This window comes from Colobus angolensis, unplaced genomic scaffold (assembly GCF_000951035.1).
Source record: "Colobus angolensis palliatus isolate OR3802 unplaced genomic scaffold, Cang.pa_1.0 Scaffold3, whole genome shotgun sequence".
Classification (NCBI taxonomy): Eukaryota; Metazoa; Chordata; class Mammalia; order Primates; family Cercopithecidae; genus Colobus; species Colobus angolensis.
In genome coordinates this window covers 4,819,762-4,844,831 of record NW_012116265.1, presented here as the reverse complement: position 1 = coordinate 4,844,831, position 25,070 = coordinate 4,819,762, and the positions used below count along the sequence as shown (strand labels likewise).

General features: G+C 40.0%; 1 protein-coding gene across 1 annotated transcript in view; it reads right to left on the bottom strand.

The window, feature by feature from the left end:
- EML5 (echinoderm microtubule associated protein like 5) overlaps positions 1-25,070 on the bottom strand; it is a 200,798-nt gene that overhangs the window by 174,065 nt on the left and 1,663 nt on the right. The window contains exon 2 of the mRNA XM_011949800.1: positions 24,882-25,064. Coding sequence (XP_011805190.1) covers positions 24,882-25,064 — 183 coding nt within the window. The remainder of the gene's footprint in view (positions 1-24,881; positions 25,065-25,070) is intronic.

The following is a 25,070-nucleotide window of genomic DNA, read 5'->3' as shown; positions in this document are numbered from 1 at the left end:
TGGGCCATACAGTTTCTGTTACAAGTACTCAACTGAGCTATTATAACACTAAATCAGCCATAGATAATACGTAAACCATGCATTCCCATTGGGAGCAATATCATCTCTGAAGGGGCAAAAATTAGTTCTTAAATGCATAGAGGTCTGATTGCATAAAGCACAGAAATACATTCAGTACAGGAACTGATATACAGCATATCTGTGCTATTAAAATTTTGTAGTGGGTGAGGGCATTGATATAGTTGAATCTGTGTCCCCACCCAAATCTCATGTTGAAATGTAATCCCCAACGCTGGAGGTGGAGCCTGATAGGAGGTGACTGGATCATGGGGTAGCTTCTCGTGAATGGTTTACACCATCCTCTCTGTGCTCGTCTCATGATACTGAGTTCTCATGAGATCTCCCCACCCTGCTTCCTTCTACTCTAGCCATGTGAAGTGCCTTGCTTCCCCTTTGCCTTCTGCCATGACTGGAAGCTTCCTGAGACCACCACAGAAGCAGAAACTGCTATGCTTCCTATACAGCCTACAGAACTGTGAGCCAGTTAAACCTCTTTTCTTTATAAACGTCCCACTCTCAGGTATTTCTTTATAGCAGTATGAGAATGGACTAATACAGGTGTTTAGGGAAAAGACACTATCTAAAAGGGCTCCTCAGGGGGCAGTAATAAAAATGCAGTTGTAAAATACTGAGGTAACAAATAGTCATATCTGCATTCCAATAAAACCTTATTTACAAAAAATAGGTGGCAGGCCAGATTAGCCTATAGTCTGTTGTTTGATGACCCCTGTTTTATCCTATGAGTTAAAATTCAATACTATCATTATTTATTTTGTAGCTCAAATTGTTCCATCTTTGGCCTTCAGAAGATCTTGAGGTCAGCTTCCATATTCTTTTAATAAGCCATCATCTCTTTTTGAGCACTTACTTTCTTGTACCACAAAATATTCTAATATTTTTTCTGCCCTAGCTCTATAATCAACTACTTCTCTAGGAAGCCCTAATTCCTTTTATTGAACACGGGTGTTTAGAGAACAAGATCTGGATGCTAGAAGTGATCATTGTTATTGGAAGATTAGTGCTTTTGGGCTGTCTCAGCAGACAGAACTAGTAAATATATTTATGTATACTAACCCATGCATACATTCTACAGTCTGTATACATAGATAAATTCTGTATCTAAGTATTTAAAAATCATGAATTTGTATCAACACTTCAGATTCTAATCCGAAACCACAGGGTTCATTTAAGACTTCTCCCTTTATTTATAACTTCTTACTCCAAGAGTGAGAAAGTAGGCTCTCACAATCTAAGGTCTATTTACTTTAGTAGACACAAAGTTCAGAACTGGTAGCCCTGTGGAGAACAATTTTACTAATAGCATTATGTGCAGCTTTTTTTTTTTTGTCTTTATCCTTACAGTTAAGATACTGTTAAAGATGCTGTTTTTCAGTCATTTAGGTCCATTGTTTGCGACAAAGTTCAGCAGCAGAGGAGAGGAAAGAGCACTTGTGAAAACAGCGGCTGAAATTTGATTCTTTTTATCTTTTTACTTACAGTCATTTTGCAGTTTTGGTATTCTCTGTTTAAATAATGCTGGGGCTATGGTTTGCACAGAAAGTCTGGGGAAGAGATTTTGGGAGGTTACTTGCTACCTACCTGCCATTGTCTTCAGCTATCCAGAGGTTTGATGTTATTTTAATGAGGTTCAATTTATAATTTTACTTTTTATAATTCATGCTTTTTGTGTTCCATTTCCTATGCTTTTTCTAAAAATTTTATAGTTTTACCTCTCACATTTTAAATTTTATATATGGTGAGGTATATGCTGGGGTTCATTTTTTCCTTGTAATAGATATTCAGTTGTTTTTCACAACATTTGTTGACAAAAGATCATTCAGTACAGAGAAAAAACGCTGATGTAAGTTAAGGTGAGAACGTTTCTGAAACAGGGAAAAAAGACTGGGATCTAGTACACAAGCAGCAAGATTAATATTGGTTAGGAGCTGAATGTATTGCTTTTGGACAGTTGGAATCTGAAGATTCTCTTCTGATTGGTCCAATTTTCTTAATGAGAATGAAAGCATGAGTGTTGTTCAGGTCAACTTAATATCTTATAGTTAAGTTTTATCCACATAATGCCTAGTATATTGCTGAACATATAGTGAAACTCAACATTTATGGATTAATTTGGGAGACAAATGACAGATGTAATCATCTGAAGGTATATTCCCATTCTAAAACATTTAACAAGATTATTACCCATCCATATTGTGACACTATCATCTGAAATATATGGAAAGAACAGATTTGTAAAAGTTCTTCTTCCTATTAATATTGCTGAGTAATGGAAATTAATTAGGTATAAGCACTGTCATCAAATCCCAGAACTACATATTAAGTTGCTTTAAGTATTTAATCTTTAAATTTATCATAACTATAAGGAAATAATATGTTAAACAAAGTGAGCTATCATCTTCTTCACAAATCTCCCTTCTTACATGCAAATATATCAATGTTCCTTTACATTTATCTCACACATCTCAAATGAGCACTGTACACTAGTAGACAACTCTATTAAACACTTAGCTGATAAATGTGCATCCCTCTCTCACCCTCCAAACTTCCACATGAGCACAGTTCCCCACTATCAACTTCTGCCTTGCAGCAGATAAGCCTGTCTTGTACTTAATGATTAATACAGATGGAATTAAAAGAGATATTTCATTCCCATGAAATTCACTAATCTAACTGTACTGGCAGACTCTGACTTCCCTTTATGTCTATACTCCTTGAACTCTCTGCTTGTGTTCTAGGTCCCATTCTCCTTAGTTTCAAGTACTTTACTCCTAGAACTATGCTTTCTGGAATTATTGCTTCCTCACTACTGAGTCATTCCTATAACCATTCAAATATACCCATTAAAAAACAATTCCCTTGACCAATTACCCATCATCCCATTTCTGTGCTCCTCACGCAAAGCAAAACTTCTCAAAAGAGGTGTCTCATCTTTTTCACTCCCTTTATTGTGTCAACATACTTCAAGTAGGCTTTCATCTCTTCTCCTTCACTGAAATGAAGGAGAAATTTTTTCCAGGTCATGTATGACATTGCCAAATCTAATGATAAACCGTATGTCCTTATTCCCCTCCACTTTTCAGTAGTATTTGACATAACTGACCACTCATGCTTTTGAAAGATTTTCCTCTCCAGGCTTCCCTGACTTCACAGTTTATCAGCCCTTCCTTTTCTGTCTCCACTGGTAGGCATTATCTCCTGTACCCCACCTCTGAATGTTAAAGTGTAGGAGGGATTTGTCTTGGCTATCTTCCCTTTCTTTCCCAGGTGATTACATCCAATCCCACAACTTTAAATGCATACAGACGGTGACAACTCCCAACCCTGTACCTCTAGGTCAGCACAATGGATACATTCCTATACATCCTAAAGAGAATCTGATTTCCTCCTTGCCTTAGTAAATGGTATCATCATCCATTCAATTGCTCAGACCAAGAAGCTAAATTTCATCCTCACTACTTATCTTGTCCTCACTCATCTCATGCATTCTATTAGCCTGTCCTACTGGCTCTATCATCACCGTCATTTCTGCTACAATCTTAATCTGAACCAGCATTCATCATACATCACAACTACTTCAGTAGCCTTCTGGCTACCTACCATTATTCCTCTATTGTTTCCCTTTAGAGCTTTCTCAACATAGCCATAGTGATCTTTTTAAAATTACATAAATCTGATCTCATCATTTACCTCAGTAAAACCCAATAGCTTCCTACTGAATTAGAATGAACCTGAACTATCTAAGATGGCACTTTCAAACCTTTGTAAGATATGCCCTTGGCCAGACGTGGTGGCTCACGCCTGTAACAGCACTTTGGGAGGCCAAGGCAGGCAGATCACGAGGTCAGGAGTTCAAGACCAGAATAGCCAACGTGGTGAAACCCATCTCTACTAAAGACACAAAAAATTAGCCAGGTGTGGTGGTGTGTGCCTATAATCCCAGCCACTGGGGAGGCTGAGGCAAGAGAATCACTTGAACTTGGGAGGCAGAGGTGGCAGTGAGCCGAGATCGTGCCACTGCACTCCAGCCTGGGTGATAGGGCGAGACTCCATCTCAAAAAAAAAAAAAAAAAAAAAGATATGCACTCACTGACTTCTCAAACCTTTGCTCCTACCATTTTTCCTCTTGTTTACTATACTCCAGCCACATTGGCCTTTCTGTCCCTTAAAATGGCCCAGTTCATTATGCTATCAAAGTCTCTGTCTGGACCTCCCAAATCTTTGCCGCATTCATATTATTCATGCTTTGGGGCAAATGTAACTTGCTCAGAGAAGCTTTCCCTAACTACCCCTAGTCATCCCAACATACTCTGTTCATTACTCTAAGTATTTCATGTTTCCCCTCATGCTTACTCCTTCAGAGGTATATGCATTCCAGTGTTACAAGGCAGGCACTATGTTTCACTTGATCTTTTAACAATCCAATCTGCCTTTAAATTCAGCCAAACCCACTGCAGCTACTCCACGAGTCTGCTGAAATCATCACCTGAGGCACTGGGTCCCAGTATACCTCACTTGATATCATCCAGAATGCACATAATTATGACCTTCCAGGTCCCCTGCGAGTGAGCATTTTTCTGGACTGATGATGCAGGATATCTGTCTTTGGGTGTTTTCAGCTCATGATGTTACTGAGCAGATCCACCAATAGAAAACAAAAACTTTGCTTGGTAATAAATCTCCAAACAAGGAATATCCAGCGTGGGAGGGTCTTAGGCAAGAAGCACAAAGTATTTAAGGGGGTCCCAGTACTTACCCACATTGTTATATAACGCATAATAGTAAATGAATAGATTTGGCTAGGTCCTGAGGTTTTTTTCAGGTTGACTCCCAGCCCAGCAGCTGAACATGGATTACTATTAAATCCAGAGCAGTGGTTTTCAACCCTGCCTGCATATCACAATCATTTGGGAGGCTTAAAAATTAAAAATGGAAGCAAACAACAAACAATACCTGGACCCCAACCTAAACGAATTAAATCACAATTTCTTTGGGTAAGGCTTGGCCATTGGTGGTTTTATTTTGTTTGTTTTCTTTTAACTTTCTATTAAGCAGCCAGGGTTGAGAATCAGGAATCTGGAGCAGTGTTCTCAGACTATATTAATATCACCTGGAGGTGATAAAAACTTACTACTGGGGCCAGGCATGGTGGCTCATGCCTGTAATCCTAGCATTTTGGGAGGCCAAGGCAGGCAGATCACTAGAGGTCAGGAGTTCAAGACCAGCCTGGCCAACATGGTAAAACTCCATCTCTACTAAAAGTACAAAAATTAGCTGGGCGTGGTGGCGGGTGCCTGTAGTCCCAGCTACTTGAGAGGCTGAGGCAAGATAATTGTTTGAACCCAGGAGGCGAAGGTCGCAGAGAGCTGAGATCGTGCCCCTGCACTCCAGCCTGGGCGACGAGAGCGAGACTCTGCCTCAAAAAAACAAAAAACAGAAAACAAAAACAAACAAAAAAACACACAACTGATTACTCTAGGGCTCCACACCTAGAGTTTTTAATTTGGTAGATCTGAAGTGAGCCCAGATAATTTGTAATTTGTAATAACTTTCTAGATGATGCTAATGTTGCTAGTCTAAAGACCACACTTTTCAGAAGCAAGAATCTAGGGCTGCCAGCTATGTGTCATTTTTTAATAACCAAGTAAAGTAGAAACTGCTGGAACAAATCTGTTTTTAAGAAATGTTATGAATACATAATAGTTATACATTGGAACAGATCTTGAAAGAGGCTAGTTTTGCGTACCAAGAATGACATGACTCATTTTCTCTTCTTCCGGCTCTGCCTTTCCTGGGCATACACAGTCTTTCCGGGAGTCTTATGATTACAATATAATTATGGCAAAACTTCGCTAAGGTGAAGCAGTCCTCATCTTATTTGACACAGCTGATTACTCCTTTCTCCCTGAAATACTCTCTTCACTTGACTTCCATGATCCTACACTCTTGGTTTTCCTCATGTTTCTCTGGCCACATTTTTGTCAGTTGTTCATTTCCCCTACATTAAAATGTTGGAGTGCCACAGGAATCCATGTTTTAGATCCTTTATCTAAACTCACTCCTTCAATGGTCTCATCTAGGTTCATGGCTTTAAACACTGTCTATATGCTGATAACATTAAAATCTATACCAGCTCAGATAGTTTCCCTGAATTACAGACATGTATGTTCAACTGCCTAATTTAAAACCCCACTTGATTGTTGATTAGATAATCTCAAACAGAACACTTCTAAAACAGAGTTGCTTGGTCAAAGTCATGAGGCCCCTGTTTCAGGCCCTAGCTACCAGATGACATTTTTATTCCCTGGGACAGAAGGGAATCTGCTGCCTTGAAGGGAAGGACTTACTCCTGGCAGCATTCACCATTTGCTAACTGAAGAGCCCTTGGGCCCTGAATAACCAGTAGCAATACCCGGGTACTATGTCAAGGGCCTTGAGTGAGCCTCTGAGGCTTGCTGGCTTCAGGTAGGATACAGTACATTACCAGCTGTGGTGGCCATGGGGCGAAACTCCTTTTGCTTGAGAAAAGCAGAGAGAAAAGTAAAGACGACTTTGTCTTGTACCTTAGGTACCAGCATGGCCATAGGGGTAGGTAGATCACCAAGTGGGCTCTTGGGGTCCCCCATTCCAGAACCTGACTCTTAGATGGCATTTCTGGACCTGCCCTGGGGCAGAAGGGAGCCCACTGCCCTGAAAAGTGAGTCCCGGACTAGGCAACATTCACCACAAGCTGACTTATGAGTCCTTGAGCCTTAAGGGAACACTGGCAGTAGTCTAGTAGTACTCTCCATGGTCTGTGGTGGCAGGCAGTGGCTGTAGGGTGAGGCTCCTCTGTCTTTAGAGAGAAGAGTGGGAAGGACTGTGTCTTGTGGTTTGAATGCCGGCTCATCCACAGTACAATAGAACACCAGGTAGATTTCTAAGGTTTTTGACTCTAGTCCCTGACTCACTGATGGTACCTCTGGACCCACCCAAACCTGGGGGAACTCAGAGCGCTGAAAGGAAGCACACTGGCCTGGCTGGCTTTACCATCTGATTGTAGAACCCCAGGGCCTTGAGCAAACATAGGCAGTAACCAGGGACTGATTACAGCAAGCCTCGGGCAAGACACAGTGCTGTGCTGTCTTCAGGTCTGATCCAGCACCATCATAGTGGTGGCAGCCACAAGGGTGATTATGTCATTCCACCCCCAGCTTTAAGTGGCTCAGAATATATATATATATATATAGAGAGAGAGAGAGAGAGAGAGAAAGAGAGACTGACTCCATTTGGAAGAAAGTAAGAGAGAGAGAGAGAGAGAGAGACTCCATTTGTTTGTGAGAAAGTAAGAGAGAGAGAGAGACTCCATTTGTCTGGGAGAAAGTAAGAGAAATGAGTAAGAGCATGCCTGCCTGGTAATCCAGAAAATTCTCTTGGATCTTGTCCAAGACCATCAAGGTGGCACCTCTATGAGTCTGCAAGAACTACAGCATTACTGGGCTTGGGGTGCCCCCTAAAGCAGATACAACTTAGATCACAACACCCAAGTTCTTTCAGATATCTTGGAAAGGCTTTCCCAAGAAGGACAGGTACAAACAAGCTCAGTGAAGACAGTAATAAATACCTAACTCTTCAATGCCCAGACACCAAAGAACATCTACTAAGCATCAACACCATCCAAGAAAACATGACCTCACCAAAGAACTAAATAAGCTACCAGGGACCAATCCTGGAGAAACAGAGAGATGTGACCTTTCAGAAAGAGACTTCAAAATATAGCTGTGTTGAAGAAACTCAAAGAAATTGAAGATAACACAGAGAAGGAAATCAGAATTGTGTCAGATACATTTAACAAAGAGACTGAAATAATTTACAAGAACCAAACAGAAATCCTAGAGCTGAAAAAATACAATTGGCAACACTGAAGAATGCATCCAAGTCCTTTAATAGCAGAACTGATCAAGCAGAAGAATTAGTGAGCTTGAAGACAGGTAAAATAAGTTAGATAAGACAAAAGAAAAAACAAAAAACAATGAAATGGGTTGGGCATGGTGGCTCACACCTGTAATCCCAGCACTTTGGGAGGTCGAGGCAGGTGAATTGCTTGAGCCCAGTAGTTCAAGACCAACATCTGCAACATGGCAAAAACCCTGTCTCTACCAAAAAAAAAATTAACTGGGCATAGTGGCACATGACTGTAGTCCCAGCTACTCAGAAGGCTGAGGTGAGAGGCTCACTTGAGTCTGGGAGGCAGAGGTTGCAGTGAGCTGAGATTACACTACTGCACTCCAGCCTGGGTAACAGAGCAAGACCCTGTCTCAAAAATGAACAAACAGAAACAACAACCAAAACAATGAAGCACCCCACAGGATCTAGAAAAACAGTCTCAAATGGGCAAATAGAAGAGTTACCAGCTTTAAAAAGGAGCTAGAGAAAGAGACAGGAGTAGAAAGTTTATTCAAAGTGATAACAACAGAAAAAGATATCCCCAAACCTAGAGAAAGATATCAGTTTCCAAGTACAAGAAGGATATAGAACACCAAGCAGATTTAACCCAAAGAAGACTACTTCAAGGCATTTAATAGTCAAACTCCCAAAGATCAAGAATAAAGGGTCCTAAAATAAGCAAGATAAAAGAAACAACACACAACAGAGCTCCAGTACATCTGGCAGCAGACTTTACAGTGGAAACCTTACAGGCCTGGAGAGAGTGGCATAACACATTTAAAGTTCTGAAGTAAAAAAAAGTTTACCCTAGAATAGTATATCCAGTGAAATTACCCCTCAACACGAAGAAGAAACAAAGACTCTCCCAGACAAACAAAAGCTGAGGGATTTCAACACCAGACCTGCCCTACAAGAAATGCTAAAAGAAGTACTTCAGTCAGAAAGAAAAGGACATTAATGAGCAATAAGTAATCACAAGTGAGTTTTGAAGGTACAAAACTCACTGGTAATAGTAAGTACACAGAAAAACACAGAATATTATAACACTGCAACTGTAGTGTGTAAACTACTCTTATACTAACTAGAAAGACTAAATGAACCAATAAAAATAATAACTACAACAACTTTTTAAGACATAGGCAGTACAATAAGATATAAACAGAAATAACAAAAAGTTAAAAAGCAGGAGGATAGGCCAGGCACAGTGGCCCATGCCTGTAATTCCGGCACTTTGGGAGCTGAGGCAGGCAGACTGCTTGTTCAAGACCAGCCTGGGCAACATGGCAAAATTTGTCTCTACAAAAAATACAAAAATTAGCTGGACATGGTGGCACACACCTGTAGACACAGCTACTCAGGAGGCTGAGATGGGAGGGTCACCTGAGCCTGGGAAGTCAAGGCTGCAGTGAGCCAAGACTGTGCCACGGTACTCCTTCCTGGGCAAAAGAGTGAGATCCTGTCTCAAAAAATAAAACAAATTTTTAAAAATGAGGGGACCAAGTTAGGGCACAGAGTTTTAGTTTTCTCTTTGTTTGTTTATATGAACAGTGTTAAGTTGTTATCAGCTTAAAATAATAGATTATAAGATAGTATTTCCAAGTCTCATGGTAACCTCAAACCAAAAGACATAAAATGGATACACAAAAAATAAAAAGCAGAAAACTAAATCATATCACCAGAGAACATCACCTTGTCTAAAATAAGACCTGAAGGAAAGAAGGAATAAAAGACAATGAAACAAGAAAACAACAAAAGAACAAGAGTAAGTTACTTATCAATAACAATAAAGATTTGTTTAATATTGTATGGATTCCTGCATGTTTGGGGCTCTCTTCAGGTATACAAGAGTTGAAAACTACAATTTGAGTGTACAGCTTTTCTCAGAAGCCATTGTGGTTTGTGCTGTTAGGTAAATATTGTATTGACAATTCTGTTATTTTCTGTTTCTGGACACAGAACTGTGGAAGGATAAGAAGTGGCAAGTGGCCCAGTAAGGTGGCTCACGCCTGTAATCCCAGCACTTTGGAAGGCCGAGGTGGGCAGATCACAAGGTCAGGATATCCAGGCCATCCTGGCAAACATGGTGAAACCCCCTCTCTACTAAAATACAAAAAACTAGCCGGGCAATGTGGCGCGTGCCTGTAGTCCCAGCTACTCAGGAGGCTGAAACAGAGGAATCGCTTGAACCAGGGAAGCGGAGGTTGCAGTAAGCTGAGAACATGCTACTGCATTCCAGCCTGGCGACACAGCAAGACTCCGTCTCAAAAAAAAAAACAAAACAAAAAAACAAAAAAAAAGTGGTTAGTTAAATATTTCAGGGATCAATAATGCAGTTTATCAAAGATATTTAGGTTTTCTCCATTTTAAGCATATAACATGATTTCATTTTTGGACTTCTTTGTGGTTGGTTGAAACAATGTTATCAGTTTTTGAGGTTTCTTTCAAATGAGTTAGGAGCCTATGTGATGAATGTTACTTCCATGCTAAAGTATTTAGATTGTAGATTGGATATGTGAGAATGTTTAGAGCTCTCTTTTCTTCTGGCGCAAGCAACCATCAATGCTCAAGGTAATCACTGCTCCATTAGTCTGTGTTCAAGAGTAACTACAAAGAACAGAACCCTTAGGGAAACTAATTAATAATGGGTATGAAAAATATACCTTCATTATTAAGCGATCCAGGTTTTGGGGATATTTGTTACCATACCAAAATTTAGTCTATCTTGACTGATTAAAGCCTTCTCCTAAGATCTTTTTTCCTGAAACCATAAAGTAAAAAACTATCAGTATCATATCAGAAGTTTAAATACAGTACAGAAATATAGATTTACTCAACAGAAAGGGAACTGAACCAGATCCTGCCTTCTGCCACTGATAAGTTATGTGACGTATGGCTAATTACTTAATGTCCAATAGTATCATCAGTTTATATAATAAAGGCTAACAAAGGATAATGGCACGTCTTTCATTTACATCATTCCCAAGAAAATGAGTTGGTTCTCTGTCGTCTTTAGAAGGTGACCAATTACCTTGAACTTGAATTGACTGCAATTCTTACCCTAATTAAAAAACTCAAATTATCCCATGTAGAAGTCACTTCATATTGGCTCCTTGGAACTTTGTGTGTCACCCTACTAGCCTTTTATATGTCCTGCACTCTCTGATGTCAAGATATTCTAGGCGCAAGCCAGGAATCAGCTACTTCTTCATGAATCCTTAGTTTTTATCTTGAGGAATGAATTTTAAGACCAGAGTCTGGGACTTGCTATCTATACTGGCTTTGCCACATTTTTGTAAACTTTCAGTGGATAGAACTAGGTAAAAAAATATATTCATATATGATACATTGTGAGTTCATATGGACATTTCCAATTCAAATTCAGAACTACAAAATTTTTACTTCTATGTTAATGTGAGGAAATAATTCTCCATGGATCTCTCATGTTTCTGAAAAAAAAAAATTCTTTTTTTTGAGATGGAGTTTTGCTCTGTTGCCCAGGATGGAGTGCAATGGTGCAATCTTGGCTCACTCTGCAACCTCCAACTCCCAGGTTCAAGAGATTCTCCTGCCTCAGCATCCCAAGTGACTGTGATTACAAAGGCACACCACCACACCAGCTAATTTTTGTATTTTTAGTAGAGATGGGGTTTCACCATGTTGGTCAGCCTGGTCTTGAACTCCTGACCTCTAGCGATCCACCTGCCTCAGCCTCCCAAAGCGCTGGGATTACAGGCATAAGTCACTGCACCCAGCCCATGTTTCTGAAAATGCTGAATGCAAAGGTATTAACTTTGTTCTAGACTATTTTGTGAAGGGTATTTGCACAGCAAACAGACTTGAAAAATAAAGACAATATCTCCCTCTGGACAAAGGGTAGATTTGTTTACTGTTCAGTATAAAAAACATCTCTCCAGCGCAAAGGACACTGTATCGCTCAGGGTTCTGCAGAGAAACAGAACTAATAGAATATATACAAAAGGATTTATTTCAAGGAATTGGCTTACGATTGTAGGGACTGACAGGTCTAAAATCCACAGGGCAGGGAGGTAGTTGATGTTGCAATCTTTTCTTTTTTTTTCTTTTGAGATGGAGTCTCTGTCACCCAGGCTGGAATGCAGAGGCATGATCTCGGCTCACTGCAACCTCCGCCTTCCAGGTTCAGGCAAGTCTCCTGCCTCAACCTCTCAAGTAGCTGGGATTACAGGCGCACGTCACCACGCCCAGCTAATTTTGTATTTTTAGTAGAGATGGGGTTTCACCATTTTGGCCAGGATGGTCTCAATCTCTTGACCTCGAGATCCATCCACCTGGTCCTCCCAAAGTGCTGGGATTATAGGCGTGAGCCACTGTGCCTGGCTGAGTGGGGCCCCTTATAAAGAATAATCTCCTTTCCTGAAAGCCAACTGATAAGATGTTAATCATATCTATAAAATGCCTTCACAGCTCACTTAATGTTTGATTAAATCATCTGGTACTATATGACCTAGTCAAGATGACACAGAAAACTAACCATCACAAGCAGGTTTGTTTGCAGCCTATTATAAAAGATTCAGTTTCCATAAACCCCAGGTTACTTAGCTGTGATGCAAACTCACAATTTAGGCTCCTGTATATCACCCTGTGGGTTTAGGTGGGCAAAGATTACTGACATAAACACAATGCTCATGCTGTTTGCTGTGCATATATGAAGTGATAAATCCTTCTGACCCAGAAGCTGATGTGTTCTGTCAGCATCCAAGAAATTGTGGTAGGTTCCTAGTAACTTTCCAGTAGGGTAAAACTGCAGTACGTTCACAGTTCTTGACAGTTACATCTGATTTTTTTCTTCCATCCTGAGAATTTTGGTTCTCAAATATAATAGATTAATAAATTAGAATGTCCCAAAATTACTGATTTGTTTTATCCCACCTTGCACACACCACAGACTCAGAAGAACAATGCCAATGATACTACTGTGTCCAGAATTGGATCCTTCTGGTGGGTTCCTGGTCTCGCTGACTTCAAGAATGGAGTCGTGGACCCTTGCAGTGAGTGTTAAAGTTCTTAAAGATGGTGTGTTCGGAGTTTCTTCCTTTTGGTGGGTTCATGTTCTCGTTGACTTCAGGAGCGAAGCCACAGACCTTTGCAGTGAGTGTTACAGCTCTTAAAGCCAGCGCGTCTGGAGTTGTTCATTCCTCCCGGTGGGTTCCTGGTCTCGCTGGCTTCAGGAGTGAAGCTGCAGACCTTCACAGTGAGTGTTACAGCTCATAAAGGCAGTGAGGACCCAAAGAGTGAACATCAGCAAGATTTATTGCGAAGAGCGAAAGAACAAACCTCCCACAGCGTGGAAGAGGACCAGAGCGGGTTGCCGCTCCTGGCTTGGGTGGCCAGCTTTTATTCCCTTATTTGGCCCCGCCCACGTCCTGCTGATTGGTCCATTTTACAGAGCACTGCTTGGTCCACTTTACAGAGTGCTGATTGGTCCATTTTTAAGATGCTCATTGGTGCGTTTACAAACCTTTAGCCAGACACAGAGCGCTAATTGGTGTGTTTACAATCCTTCAGCTAGACAGAAAAGTTCTCCAAGTCCTCAGCCGACCCAGAAGCGAAGCTGGCTTCACCTCTCACTACCACTAATTATAATTACTAAAAATCGTCACTTATTTTGTATATCCTTATCCCCTTTTTGCATTTCTCATTGATATGGTTTGGCTGTGTCCCCACCCAAATCTCATCTTGAATTGTAGTTCTCATAATCTCCAGTCACGGGAGGGACCTGGTCGAGGTAACTGAATCATGGTGATGAGTACTCTCATGCCATTCTCATGATAGTGAGTTCCCATGAGATCTGATGATTTTATAAGGGGCTTTTCCCCGTCTTCACTCTGCACTTGTCCTTGCTGCTACCACGTGAAGAAGGACATGTTTCCTTCCCCTTCTGCCATGACTGTAAGTTTCCTGAGGCTTCCCCAGCCCTGCAGAACTGTGAGTCAATTAAACCTCTTTCCTATATAAATTACCCAGTCTTGCTTATGTTTTTATTAGCAGTGTGAGAACAAATTAATTCAGTTGTTTTAGTTTGTTAGATTGGTAAAGATACCCAAAAATGTGGAAGCAACTTTGCAACTGGGTAACAGGCAGAGGCTAGAACAGTTTGGAGGGCTCAGACGAAGATAGGAAAATGTGGGAAAGTTTGGAACTTCCTAAAGACTTGGAAGGCTCAGAAGACAGGAAGATGTGGGAAAGTCTGGAAGTTCCTGGAGACATGTTGAATGGCTTTGACTAAAATGCTGATAGTGATATGGACAATAAGGTCCACCCTGAGGTGATCTCAGATGGAAAAGAGGAACTTCTTGGGAACTGGAGTAAAGATCAATCTTACTATGCAAAGAGACTGGCAGCATTTTGCTCAGCCCTAGAGATCTGTGGAACACTGAATTTAAGACAATGATTTAGGGTATCTGGTGGGATAAATTTTTAAGCAACAAAGCATTCAAGAGGAAGCAGAGCATAAAAGTTTGGAAAATTTTCAGCCTGATGATGCAGTAGAAAAGAAAAACCCATTTTCTGGGGAGAAATTCAAGCCTGCTGCAGAAATCTGCATAAGAAAGAGGAGTCACAGGCTGCTCCGCCAAGACAAAGAGGAAAATGTCTCCAGGGCATGTCAAAGATCTTTGCAGCAGCCCCTCCCATCACAAGCTCAGAGCCTCGGAGGAAAAACTGGTTTCCGGGGCCAGGTCCAAGACACCCCTGCTATGTACAGCCTAGAGACTTGGTGTCCTGTGTCCTCACCACTCCAGCTGTGACTAAAAGAGGCCAAGATACAGCTCAGGCCATGACTTTGGAGGGTGCAAGCCCCAAGCTTTGGCAGCTTCCACATGATGTTGGTCCTGCAAGTGTGCAGAAGACAAGAACTGAGGTTTGGGAACCTCTGCCTAGATTTCAGAGAATGTATGAAAATGCCTGGATGGGGCACAATGGCTCACACCTGTAATCCCAGCACTTTGGGAGGCCAAGGTGAATGGATCACATGAGGTCAGGAGTTCAAGACCAGCCTGGCCAACATGATGAAACCCTGTCTCTACTAGAAATACAGAATTAGGTGTGGTGGCACACACCTGTAGTCCCAGCTACTCAGGAGGCTGAGACAGAAGAATCCCTTGAATCCAAGAGCTGGAGGTTGCAGTGAGCCAAGATTGCACCACTGCACTCCACCCTAGGCAAGACAGATGAAACTCTGTGGGAAAAAAGAAAAGAAAGAAAGAAAGAAAGAAAGAAAAGAAAGAAAGAAAGAGAAAGAAAGAAAAACAGAAAGACACCTGGATGTCCAGGCAGAGGTATGTTGCAGGGACGGAGCCCTCATGGAGAACCTCTGCTAGGGAAGTGCATAAAGGAAATGTGGGGTTGGACCCCCGACACAGCTCTACTAGGACACTGCGTAGTAGAGCTGTGAGAAGACGGCCACAGTCTGGAGGACAGTGTAAATGTAAAGGACTAAAATCTCCAATCAAAAGAGATAGAGTGGCTGAATAGATGAACAGATCAATGGAAGATCCATTGGAAAAGTTCAATGGAACAGATCAATGGATCTTCCATTGATCCAGGAAACACATTTCACCTATAAATACACACATGGACTGAAAATAAAAGGATGGAAAAAGATATTCCATGCCAATAGAAACCAAAAAGAGCAAGAGTAGCTATACTTAAGTATACCAGAAAAAATAGATTTCAAGACAAAAAACTATAAGAAGAGACAAAGTCACCATATAATGACAAAGGGGTCAGTTCAGCAAGAAGATATAACAATTTTAAATATATACACACCCAACATTAGAGTACTCAGATATATAAAGCAAGTATTATCAAAGCTAGAGAAAGAGACAGGCCCAAGTATAATAGCTGGAGATTTCAACAACCCATTTTCAGCACTGGACACATCTTCCAGACCGAAAATCAACAAAGAAACATCTGACTTACTGTGCACTATAGCCCAAATGGATCTAATAGATATTTGCAGAATATTTCATCCAATGGCTACAGAATGCACATTCTTTTCCTCAGCACATGGATTATTCTCAAGGATAGACTGTATGTTGGGTCATAAGACAAGTCTTAAAAATGTTGAAAAAAATTGAAATAATATCAAGCACCTTCTCTGACCACAATGGAATAAAACTAGAAATTAATAACAAGAGGAATTTTTGAAACTATACAAATACGTATGTGGAAATTAAACAATATGCTCCTGAATGACCAGTGGGTCCATGAAGAAATTAAAAAGGAAACTGAAAAACTTCTTGAAACAAATGCAAGTGAAAACACAACATATCAAAACCTATGGGACACTGCAAAAGCAGTACTCAAAGGGAAGTTTAAAGTTATAAGTGCCTACATCAAAAAAGAGGAAAATCTTCAAATAAACAATCTAATGATGTATCTTAACAAACTAGAAAAGCAAGAGCAAACCAAACCCAAAATTAGTAGAAAGAAATAAGATCAGGGCAGAAATAAATGAAATTGAAATTTGAAAAAACTAATACAAAATTTCAATGAAACAAAAAGCTGTTTTTTTAAAAAAAAAAAAAGTTAAACAAAATTGAGAAACCTTTAGCCCGATTAAGAAAAAAAAGAAGATACAAATAAAATTGGAAATGAAAAAGACACTACAACTGATACTGCAGAAATTCAAAGGATCATTAGTGGCTACTACGACCAACTCTGTGTCACTAAATTTGAAAATCTAGAAGAAATGAACAAATTCCTAGACACATACAACCTACCAAGATTGAAGCAGGAAGAAATCCAAAATCCGAACAGACCAATAACAAATAAAACAAATAACAAGATCGAAGCCATAATAAAAATTCCAAATCAAAACTACAATGAGATAGCATCTCACCCCAGTTAAAATGACTTATATCCAAAAGACAGGCAGTAACAAATGCTGGCAAGGATGTAGAGAATGTAATTTCGTATAACCACTGTGGAGAACAGTTTGGAGGTTCCTCAAAAGACTAAAAATAGTGCTACCATATGATCCAGCAATCCCACTGCAGGGCATATACCCAAAAGAAAGGAAATCAGGATATCAAGGAGATATCTGCATTCCAATGTTTGTTGCAGCACTGTTCACAATAGCTAAGATTCGGAAGCAACATAATAGTCTATCAACAGATGAATGGATAAAGAAAATGTGGTATATATACACAACAGAGTCTAGTCAGCCATAAAAAAATGAGATTCTATGATTTGCAAAATCATGGATGGGGCTGGAGATTGTTAAGTGAAATAAGTCAGGCAAAGAAAGAGAAACATCGCATGTTCCCACCTATTTATGGGATCTAAAAATCAAAACAACTGAACTAATGAACATAGAGAGTAGAAGGACGGTTACCAGAAGCTGGAAAGGGTAGTGGAGGACTCAAGGGGAAGTGGGGAGAGTTAATGGGTACAAAAAAAGAGTTAGAATGAATAACAGCATTTGAAAGCACAACAGGATGACTATAGTCAATAATTTAATTGTACATTTTAGAATAACTAAAAAGTTGCAGCTGGATTCTCTATAATACAAAAGATAAAGCCTTGAGGGGAAGGACACCCAATTCTCTATGGGATTATTCCACACTGCTTGCCTATATCAAAACATCTCATGTACCCCATAAATAGATACACTATGTACCCACAAAAATTAAAAACAAAATTTAGTAAAATAGAGCTGTTGATCTTTCCTTCTGTCCAAAATATAAAACTTGCTCTTCCAACACTGTTTCCCAATTCAGTAGCCAGTAACTCCATTCTTTCAATTGTTCTGACCAAAAATTCTGCGATCATCATTGACCTTTCTTTTCTCTCACGATTTATATGTGATCCATTAATAAATCATGCTACCTCTATCTTTAAAACATATACAAAATTTGACCCTTTCTCACTACTTTCACCGTTACCACCCCAGTCCACACCACCAATACTTCCTGATTGGATTACTGCAACAGTCTCCTAAGTGGTCTCCCTGCTTCCATCCTGTCCCTCCCTCTTCAGTCTGTTGTCAATATAGGAGCCAGAGTGACCTTGTTAAACCATAAGTCAAATTATGTCACTATTTTGATTACATAGTTCCAATAACTTCCATTCTCAGATGGGAAAGTGAAAATCCTCTCATCAGCCTATAAAGTTCTACAAAATCTGCCCCCACCACCACTAGCTCATCAGACCTCATTTCTCACTACTTTCCTTCAAGTTTACTCTGCTCCAGCCACATTAACATTCTTACTGTTCCTCAAAAATACTGGCATTCTGCTTCAGGGCATTTGCATTTGACAGTCCCTTTGCCTAACATGTCCTTTCCTCAGATATCCACATAGCACATTACCTCACCTCCTACTTTCTACTTAAGTGTCACCTTTACAGTGAGGTCTTCCTGGTCACCCTATCTAAATACCTATGTAAACTCTTCCCAATAGTTTCTTTTTTTTTTTTTTTTTGAGATGGAGTCTCGCTGTGTCTCCCACACTGGAGTGCAGTGGCGCAATCGTGGCTCACTGCAAGCTCCGCCTCCCGGGTTCATGCCATTCTCCTGCCTCAGCCTCCCGAATAGCTAGGACTACAGGCGCCTGCCACCACGCCCGGCTAATTTTTTGTATTTTTAGTCGAGACAGGGTTTCACTGTGTTAGCCAGGATGGTCTCGATCTCCTGACCTCATGATCCACCTGCCTCAGCCTCCCAAAGTGCTGGGATTACAGGCGTGAGCCACCACGCCCAGCCCCCAATAGTTTCTATCACATTTTCTCACCTTGTTTTCCTTAGCCCTTACAAACTATACATATATACATGCACATATAAAATTTTACAAACATATATAAAATTTACCTTCTTTATTCTGTATCTCCCCATCAAGTAGATAAAAGCTCCATAAGGGTGGGCAATTTTATCTGTTTGGTTCACTGTCATATCTCTAGTGATAAGAACAGTTTTTGGCAAATAATAGGTGTTCAGTAAATATATGTTGAAAGAACAAGTAAACCAAGAAATAGATACGTGCCAAATGCCACTTAAGAAAGGGTCTTAAGAAGGTGTGAGCAACCAACTGATATGGTTTGGCTCTGTGTCGCCACCCAAATCTCATCTTGAATTGTACTCCCATAATTCCCATGTGTTGTGGGATGGACCCAGTGGGAGATAATTGGAATCATGGGGGCAGTTTCCCCCATACTGTTCTCATGGTAGGGAATAAGTCTCACGAGATGTGATGGTTTTATCAGAGGTTTCCGCTGTTACATCTTCCTCATTTTCTCTTGCTGCTGCCATGTAAGAACTGTCTTTTACTTCCCATCATGATTCTGAAGCCTCCCCAGCCATGTGGAACTGTCAGTCCAATTAAACCTCTTTTTCTTCCCAGTCTCGGGTATCTCTTTATCGGCAGCGTGAAAACGGACTAATGAACCAACTATGTCAAATCATGATGAAAAATCAAATGAGATGAGAACTGATAACCACTGGATTTGGCAATGCCAGTGGTCACTGGTAACCTCAACAAGAACTGCTATGGTGAAACAGAACAAAGCCAAGAGTAAATAGGAGAAAACAAACTGAAGATAGTATACGCAAATTTTTCAAATATTCTCTCATAACACAAAACCACTGCACACAATGTTACCTCTTCCCAGAATGCTATACCTTCTTTCATTTCTTCTGATGACCCTTTCTCCCTATTGTCCTTAAAGACTTAGCTTAGGTATTATATTCTATAAGAAACATCATTGTGAACTTTTTATAACCCCATGTACATACCATATCACAGGGACATTCGTGCTAGTCTTAATATACATATTCTCATCGGGTATTTGATTGTGGCTAAACTCTGAGTATCTTAAGGCAGGGATTCTTGCACAAAACAGAAGCTCAACAAATATTTCTTAGATGAGAAAACTTTGAAATAGAAGTTCCTAATAGTTTCTAATAATTCATTATTCCACGTTTTCCTTAATGTATATCTAAAACATGTTTTATTAATTGTCTGCTATTTGCACACAAGACATTATAAAATAAAGGAAAACAGTTATTAAATGTAAATCTAATAATCTGGCTTATCCCTAAAGAATATATACTTAATACACATCTATTACAACTTCAACTATTATTCTAGTTAATTCCTATTTTTCCTGGAAAATATCTCTTAATTTCATCCCTTAAATTATGCAATATTTAAAAAACCATAAATACTTTGATATTGCAACACATAAAATGAAAGCTTACCAAATATAATTGTTACATGGTCTATAAATAAATGCTACGTCCATCTAATTCTAATTACTTAAGCACTGGGACATTATATTAAATATGTTTTCTAATACTTTTTGAAGCACTACTTCTACATATTGCACAGTGCTTAAGAAAATTCTGGAATCAGGTTTGAGGAGAGGGTTTGTGCCCATTTCTCAAACTGCTTAAGAATTCTAGGCATGGTTGGGGCAGTGTGTTTCCCAAACAGAATAATCTGAGGCACTTTTTAAAAAATAGATTCCTGGGCTCCAACCCTAAAAAATTCTGACTTCATGCATTTGAGCAAAAGGCTAGAAACTGGTGAAAAGCTCTTCAAACTATTTTGACGATAAGCCAGGTTTGGGAAATCATGAACACGCACCTGGAAGCATTAAGTAGACCACAAGTAGGTTTCCAGTAATTCCTACCAGAGCTTAAAAAGTTGCTACTGTGAACCCATATAAACACACAAAAAAATCTATCTATCATGGAAATGTCATTCGGAATCGCTTTTCCAATTACAATTTTGACTTGTATTGAATAAATTAAGTTTCCCTACCATAAATACTGAGCAGTCAAAAACCACTTTTGCTAGATTACAATAAGGCTTGGTCAGTATTTTTTCTGAAGAACATTTACCACAAATAAAGAAAATAGCTTCTACACCCTTCATTTTGTCTTTTAAAAAAGCCATACAGGCCGGGCGCGGTGGCTCAAGCCTGTAATCCCAGCACTTTGGGAGGCCGAGACGGGTGGAGCACAAGGTCAGGAGATCGAGACCATCCTGGCCTACACGGTGAAACCCCGTCTCTACTAAAAAATACAAAAAACTAGCCGGGCGAGATGGCGGGCGCCTGTAGTCCCAGCTACTCGGGAGGCTGAGGCAGGAGAATGGCGTGAACCCGGGAGGCAGAGCTTGCAGTGAGCCGAGATTGCGCCACTGCACTCCAGCCTGGGCGACAGAGCGAGACTCCGTCTCAAAAAAAAAGCCATACATAGAAGCAATGAACAATTATTATTTTAACCTGCAACTATATAGTATGGTATACTTTTCAAAATATTTCAGATGCATTGTCATTTGAGCTCATCACCAACTCGGGAGACACTTTGACTATGTTTAAAAAAAACAAAAGCATTCTAAATTCTATAACTACATAATACATAAACAATAGGCCCTGATTACTCCCATAAGGAAAGCAGAATCAAATAACAAAATGCCCCAAGTTAATTATATTCCACTAATGGTCTTCACTGGTATAGATGATTTGAAAACTATTAATAATATCCTTAAGAACAATCTTGCAAAAATTTGTTGATGGGAAGTACCTAGAATAATAAATTTGAAAAGATATTACACTCTGGCTGCACACAGTGGCTCACACCTGTAATCCCAACACTTTGGGAGGCAGAAGTAGGAGGATCACTTGAGCCAAGGAGTCCAGGACCAGCCTGAGCAACATACAGAGACCCCATCGTTACCGAAAAAAAAAATAGCCCGGTAACATGGCCTACATCTGTGGTCTCAGCCACTTGGGAGGCTGAGGTGGGATGATCACTTGAGCCCAAGAGTTCAAAGCTACAGTGAGCACCGACTGCACCATTGCACTAGCCTGTGTGATGCAGAGCAAGAGCCTGTCTCAGTTTAAAAAAAAAAAAAAAAAAGCTATTGCATTCTTTTAATAACTTGGCCAAAATATAGATCAAGATCTAGATGTACATCTTATGCTAAAACTGGTAGTGGTTTATTTTATAACTTAGTCTTAAATCTAGACTAGAGGTTTTTCTAGATATAGATTTTATAGATTTATAGATTTTATATTGATAAAATAACTAGAGAATTTTGAGAAAAAGAACAAAAAAGTGACCCAAAAAGCCCTGTATTATTTCTGACACTGAAACTAATTGCTATATAAATCAGTTACTGAGATAAATATAACTAAAAGATAAATGACTAGAGAAGTACACCCAGGTAAATGGCAAAAAGAAGATGGAGAACTACAAGCAACACTGAGAAAATGATGAGATGTCATGTGGCACCACTACTGGCAATCTTCAGTGATAATAAAAGGGTCAGAGAACAAGTAAGCAAATGATAGACTAGTCATGACTCAGTCTTTACCACCAACATTGCACTCACATTTTCAAAACCTGAGGACAATGATCTGCTCATTCTGGAAGAGTTCTATCCTCAGACTAAGTAATATTTGACCAATAAGTTTTACATAAGTTTCAGACAAAGGTGGAAACAAAACAGATGATGAAAACAGAACTGACTTTTTATTACTAAGGCTAAGGTTACAGCAACATTGTTTTTCACTATGCATCACATTTGTGAATTACAAATTACATCTTCTGCTGTGACATAATTTAAAAATTACCAGAGTTGTTTCTATATTTACAAGTCAAACACTGAACTGAAAAAATATTCAGAGGTTTTAATAGTTGCTCAATATATTTCACAAACATGATCTGTCATTACTATTTGAAATAAAATGTCCAGAGCTCTTTCACTGATTCCTAAATTATATTCTTAGTATTGTATTAAATTTGTGCCACCAATTTCAATTTCAAGATGCTGTATGATTCAGATTTTACTACCTCATTGAAACTTTTCAGGAAACTTATTTTCATTGTTATACATTAAAGATGCATCATTTGGATAAAATCATAAGCATGTATTCAACTATGAGAAATTCGAGTATGTTCGTTGTTTTGTATGAGTTGTGCAACTGTACCAAAAGAAAGTCAAAGCATTACCTTCCTTAAAGTTTACTGAAACATAATTATGAAATTTCAGCGGTGTGACATATAATACAGCTTCTAATTACTGCCAGAAGAACAAGATATAATTTACCTCACCAAATAAATCATGTCTAGTTTCAGAAGACCTTAGTGCTATACTGCTCTCAAAACCCCCAAGGAGTAAAAACAATACAAGCATACCTCGAGAAGATCTCAAAATCCTTCACATTTACTCCACCAGCTGAATTCAACCTAACAGACTAAATTATCTGGAGCAGGGCTTCAGTGAAGGCTGCTGCAATTAGGTAAAGCTACTATGCCTGGTACTTTGGGAGACCTAACATACGGGAAAGAAGAGAGACTTGAAAGGATTAGGGAAAAAGACAAGACACTGGGGTAAACTCTACTCTTGGGATAAATCACAAGAAGACAAATAATTACTATGGGTTTAGTTTAGTTTTGTTTTTCCATCAGCAATTTAGGCTATTATAATAGATCTGTAACCCTAATCACCACCATACAGAGTCCCAGCTTGAGAAAAATGAAATGACTTATCAGTGACCTTTTCAAAGTAATACATTAAGTACAATCTGAAAAAGTACTCTGGTGTCCAACAAAACAAAACAAAACAAAAAAGTGAATACATAGCACCACCTCATTCCTCATTGTGCAATCCCAATTTTGGCTCTTCTTATCTTTACTCCATCTTGCCCTACCTTTGTTTGTCCTAGGTCTCCTTTTCCCTCTTACACATTATAGGTGTACAGAGACGCAAAACAGAAGAACAACTTTATTTGTGGAATTTAAGTACCAGGGCTTCTTACCTACAAGACTTCGAACCAAGCTACTGGATTTGAAATGCCCAATTTAAATCCTGTGCAACATACATGAGGGAATAAAATTTTGTAACCAAACCCAAATCATAGAATCTTTGATAAAACCCCAAGAGCACCACACAAACACATTCTCAATTGCTCTTAATGTTTTCCTCTGTAAAGGACAAAAAATGCTGTGCTCGAGGCAATAATCAGTGGCCTAGAATGATTTCTGAAGCTCTTGACTTTACCACAAAAGTTCTAAGACACTGATTGAAAATTACATTTCAAATATACCGCTCACTGAAGAAATGTAAACAAGTACTGGGACCAACTTTGAGATACTGTCCAAGGAAGACTAAAAATAGCAACCCAATCGCGATTTACTTTTTAAAAAAATACAAAAGTAGCTTATTTAGGAGTATTTTAATGAAGAGAATTGGAAATCAACGAGGTTATTTTTAGCAGCCTCTTCAGATAAGACCGACCTTAAATTGCCTTCAGGTGTGTACATTTTAACATCCAATGAATTGCCTGGAGGTTGCCGGGGGTTTCGGCTGATAATAGCAGGTGAAACCTGAACTAATAATTACGGCCAGGAGGTGAGAGCCCTCCAGGACGCCACCCTGGGCGCGCTCCCCGGGACCAGCCCACGGCTTGCTGGGCTTCCATTAGTCCTTTATTAGGTAAAGGATTTCCCCCACCCCAGGTGCTTTAAGAATGCATTCAATAAGAAATTTCTCACAGGATCTAAAGGAATAAAGTGCTACCAAAATAACCTTTTCGCAGTTTGCGTAATTTTGATGGAGTGTGAAAGGGCACAAAGCAGTCAAACCGGGTGCCCGGTGGATCCGCGGACCTGATCTTTCTGCACAGACCCGAGAGAGTCCCTAGACGAGGAAGAGGGGAAAGGCGTTTGCAGCGTGTTAACTGGCGGACTCGGGACCAGAGAGACAGCTGCGGATTCCCCTCGGGGTGATGCTCCGTGCAGGAGCGGTCACGGCGTCCAGAGGGACCCGCGGGTGCAAACTCCGGGAGCGGCTCGCAGGGTGACAGCGGCGGCCCCCGCTCCCCGGTACCTGATGATGTCGTCGCTGTGGCCCCGGTAGAACTTCTGCCGGTGCTCCCGCGGGCTATACACCACGCCGACCCCCGCCACGAAGTATACGATCTCCTTGGCCGCAGTGTAGTAGAGGTTGTTGCGGCACTGGTGGCCCCGGTAGCCATACACCCACTCGAGCCGCAGGTGGCAGCTCGGGGCGCTCCGG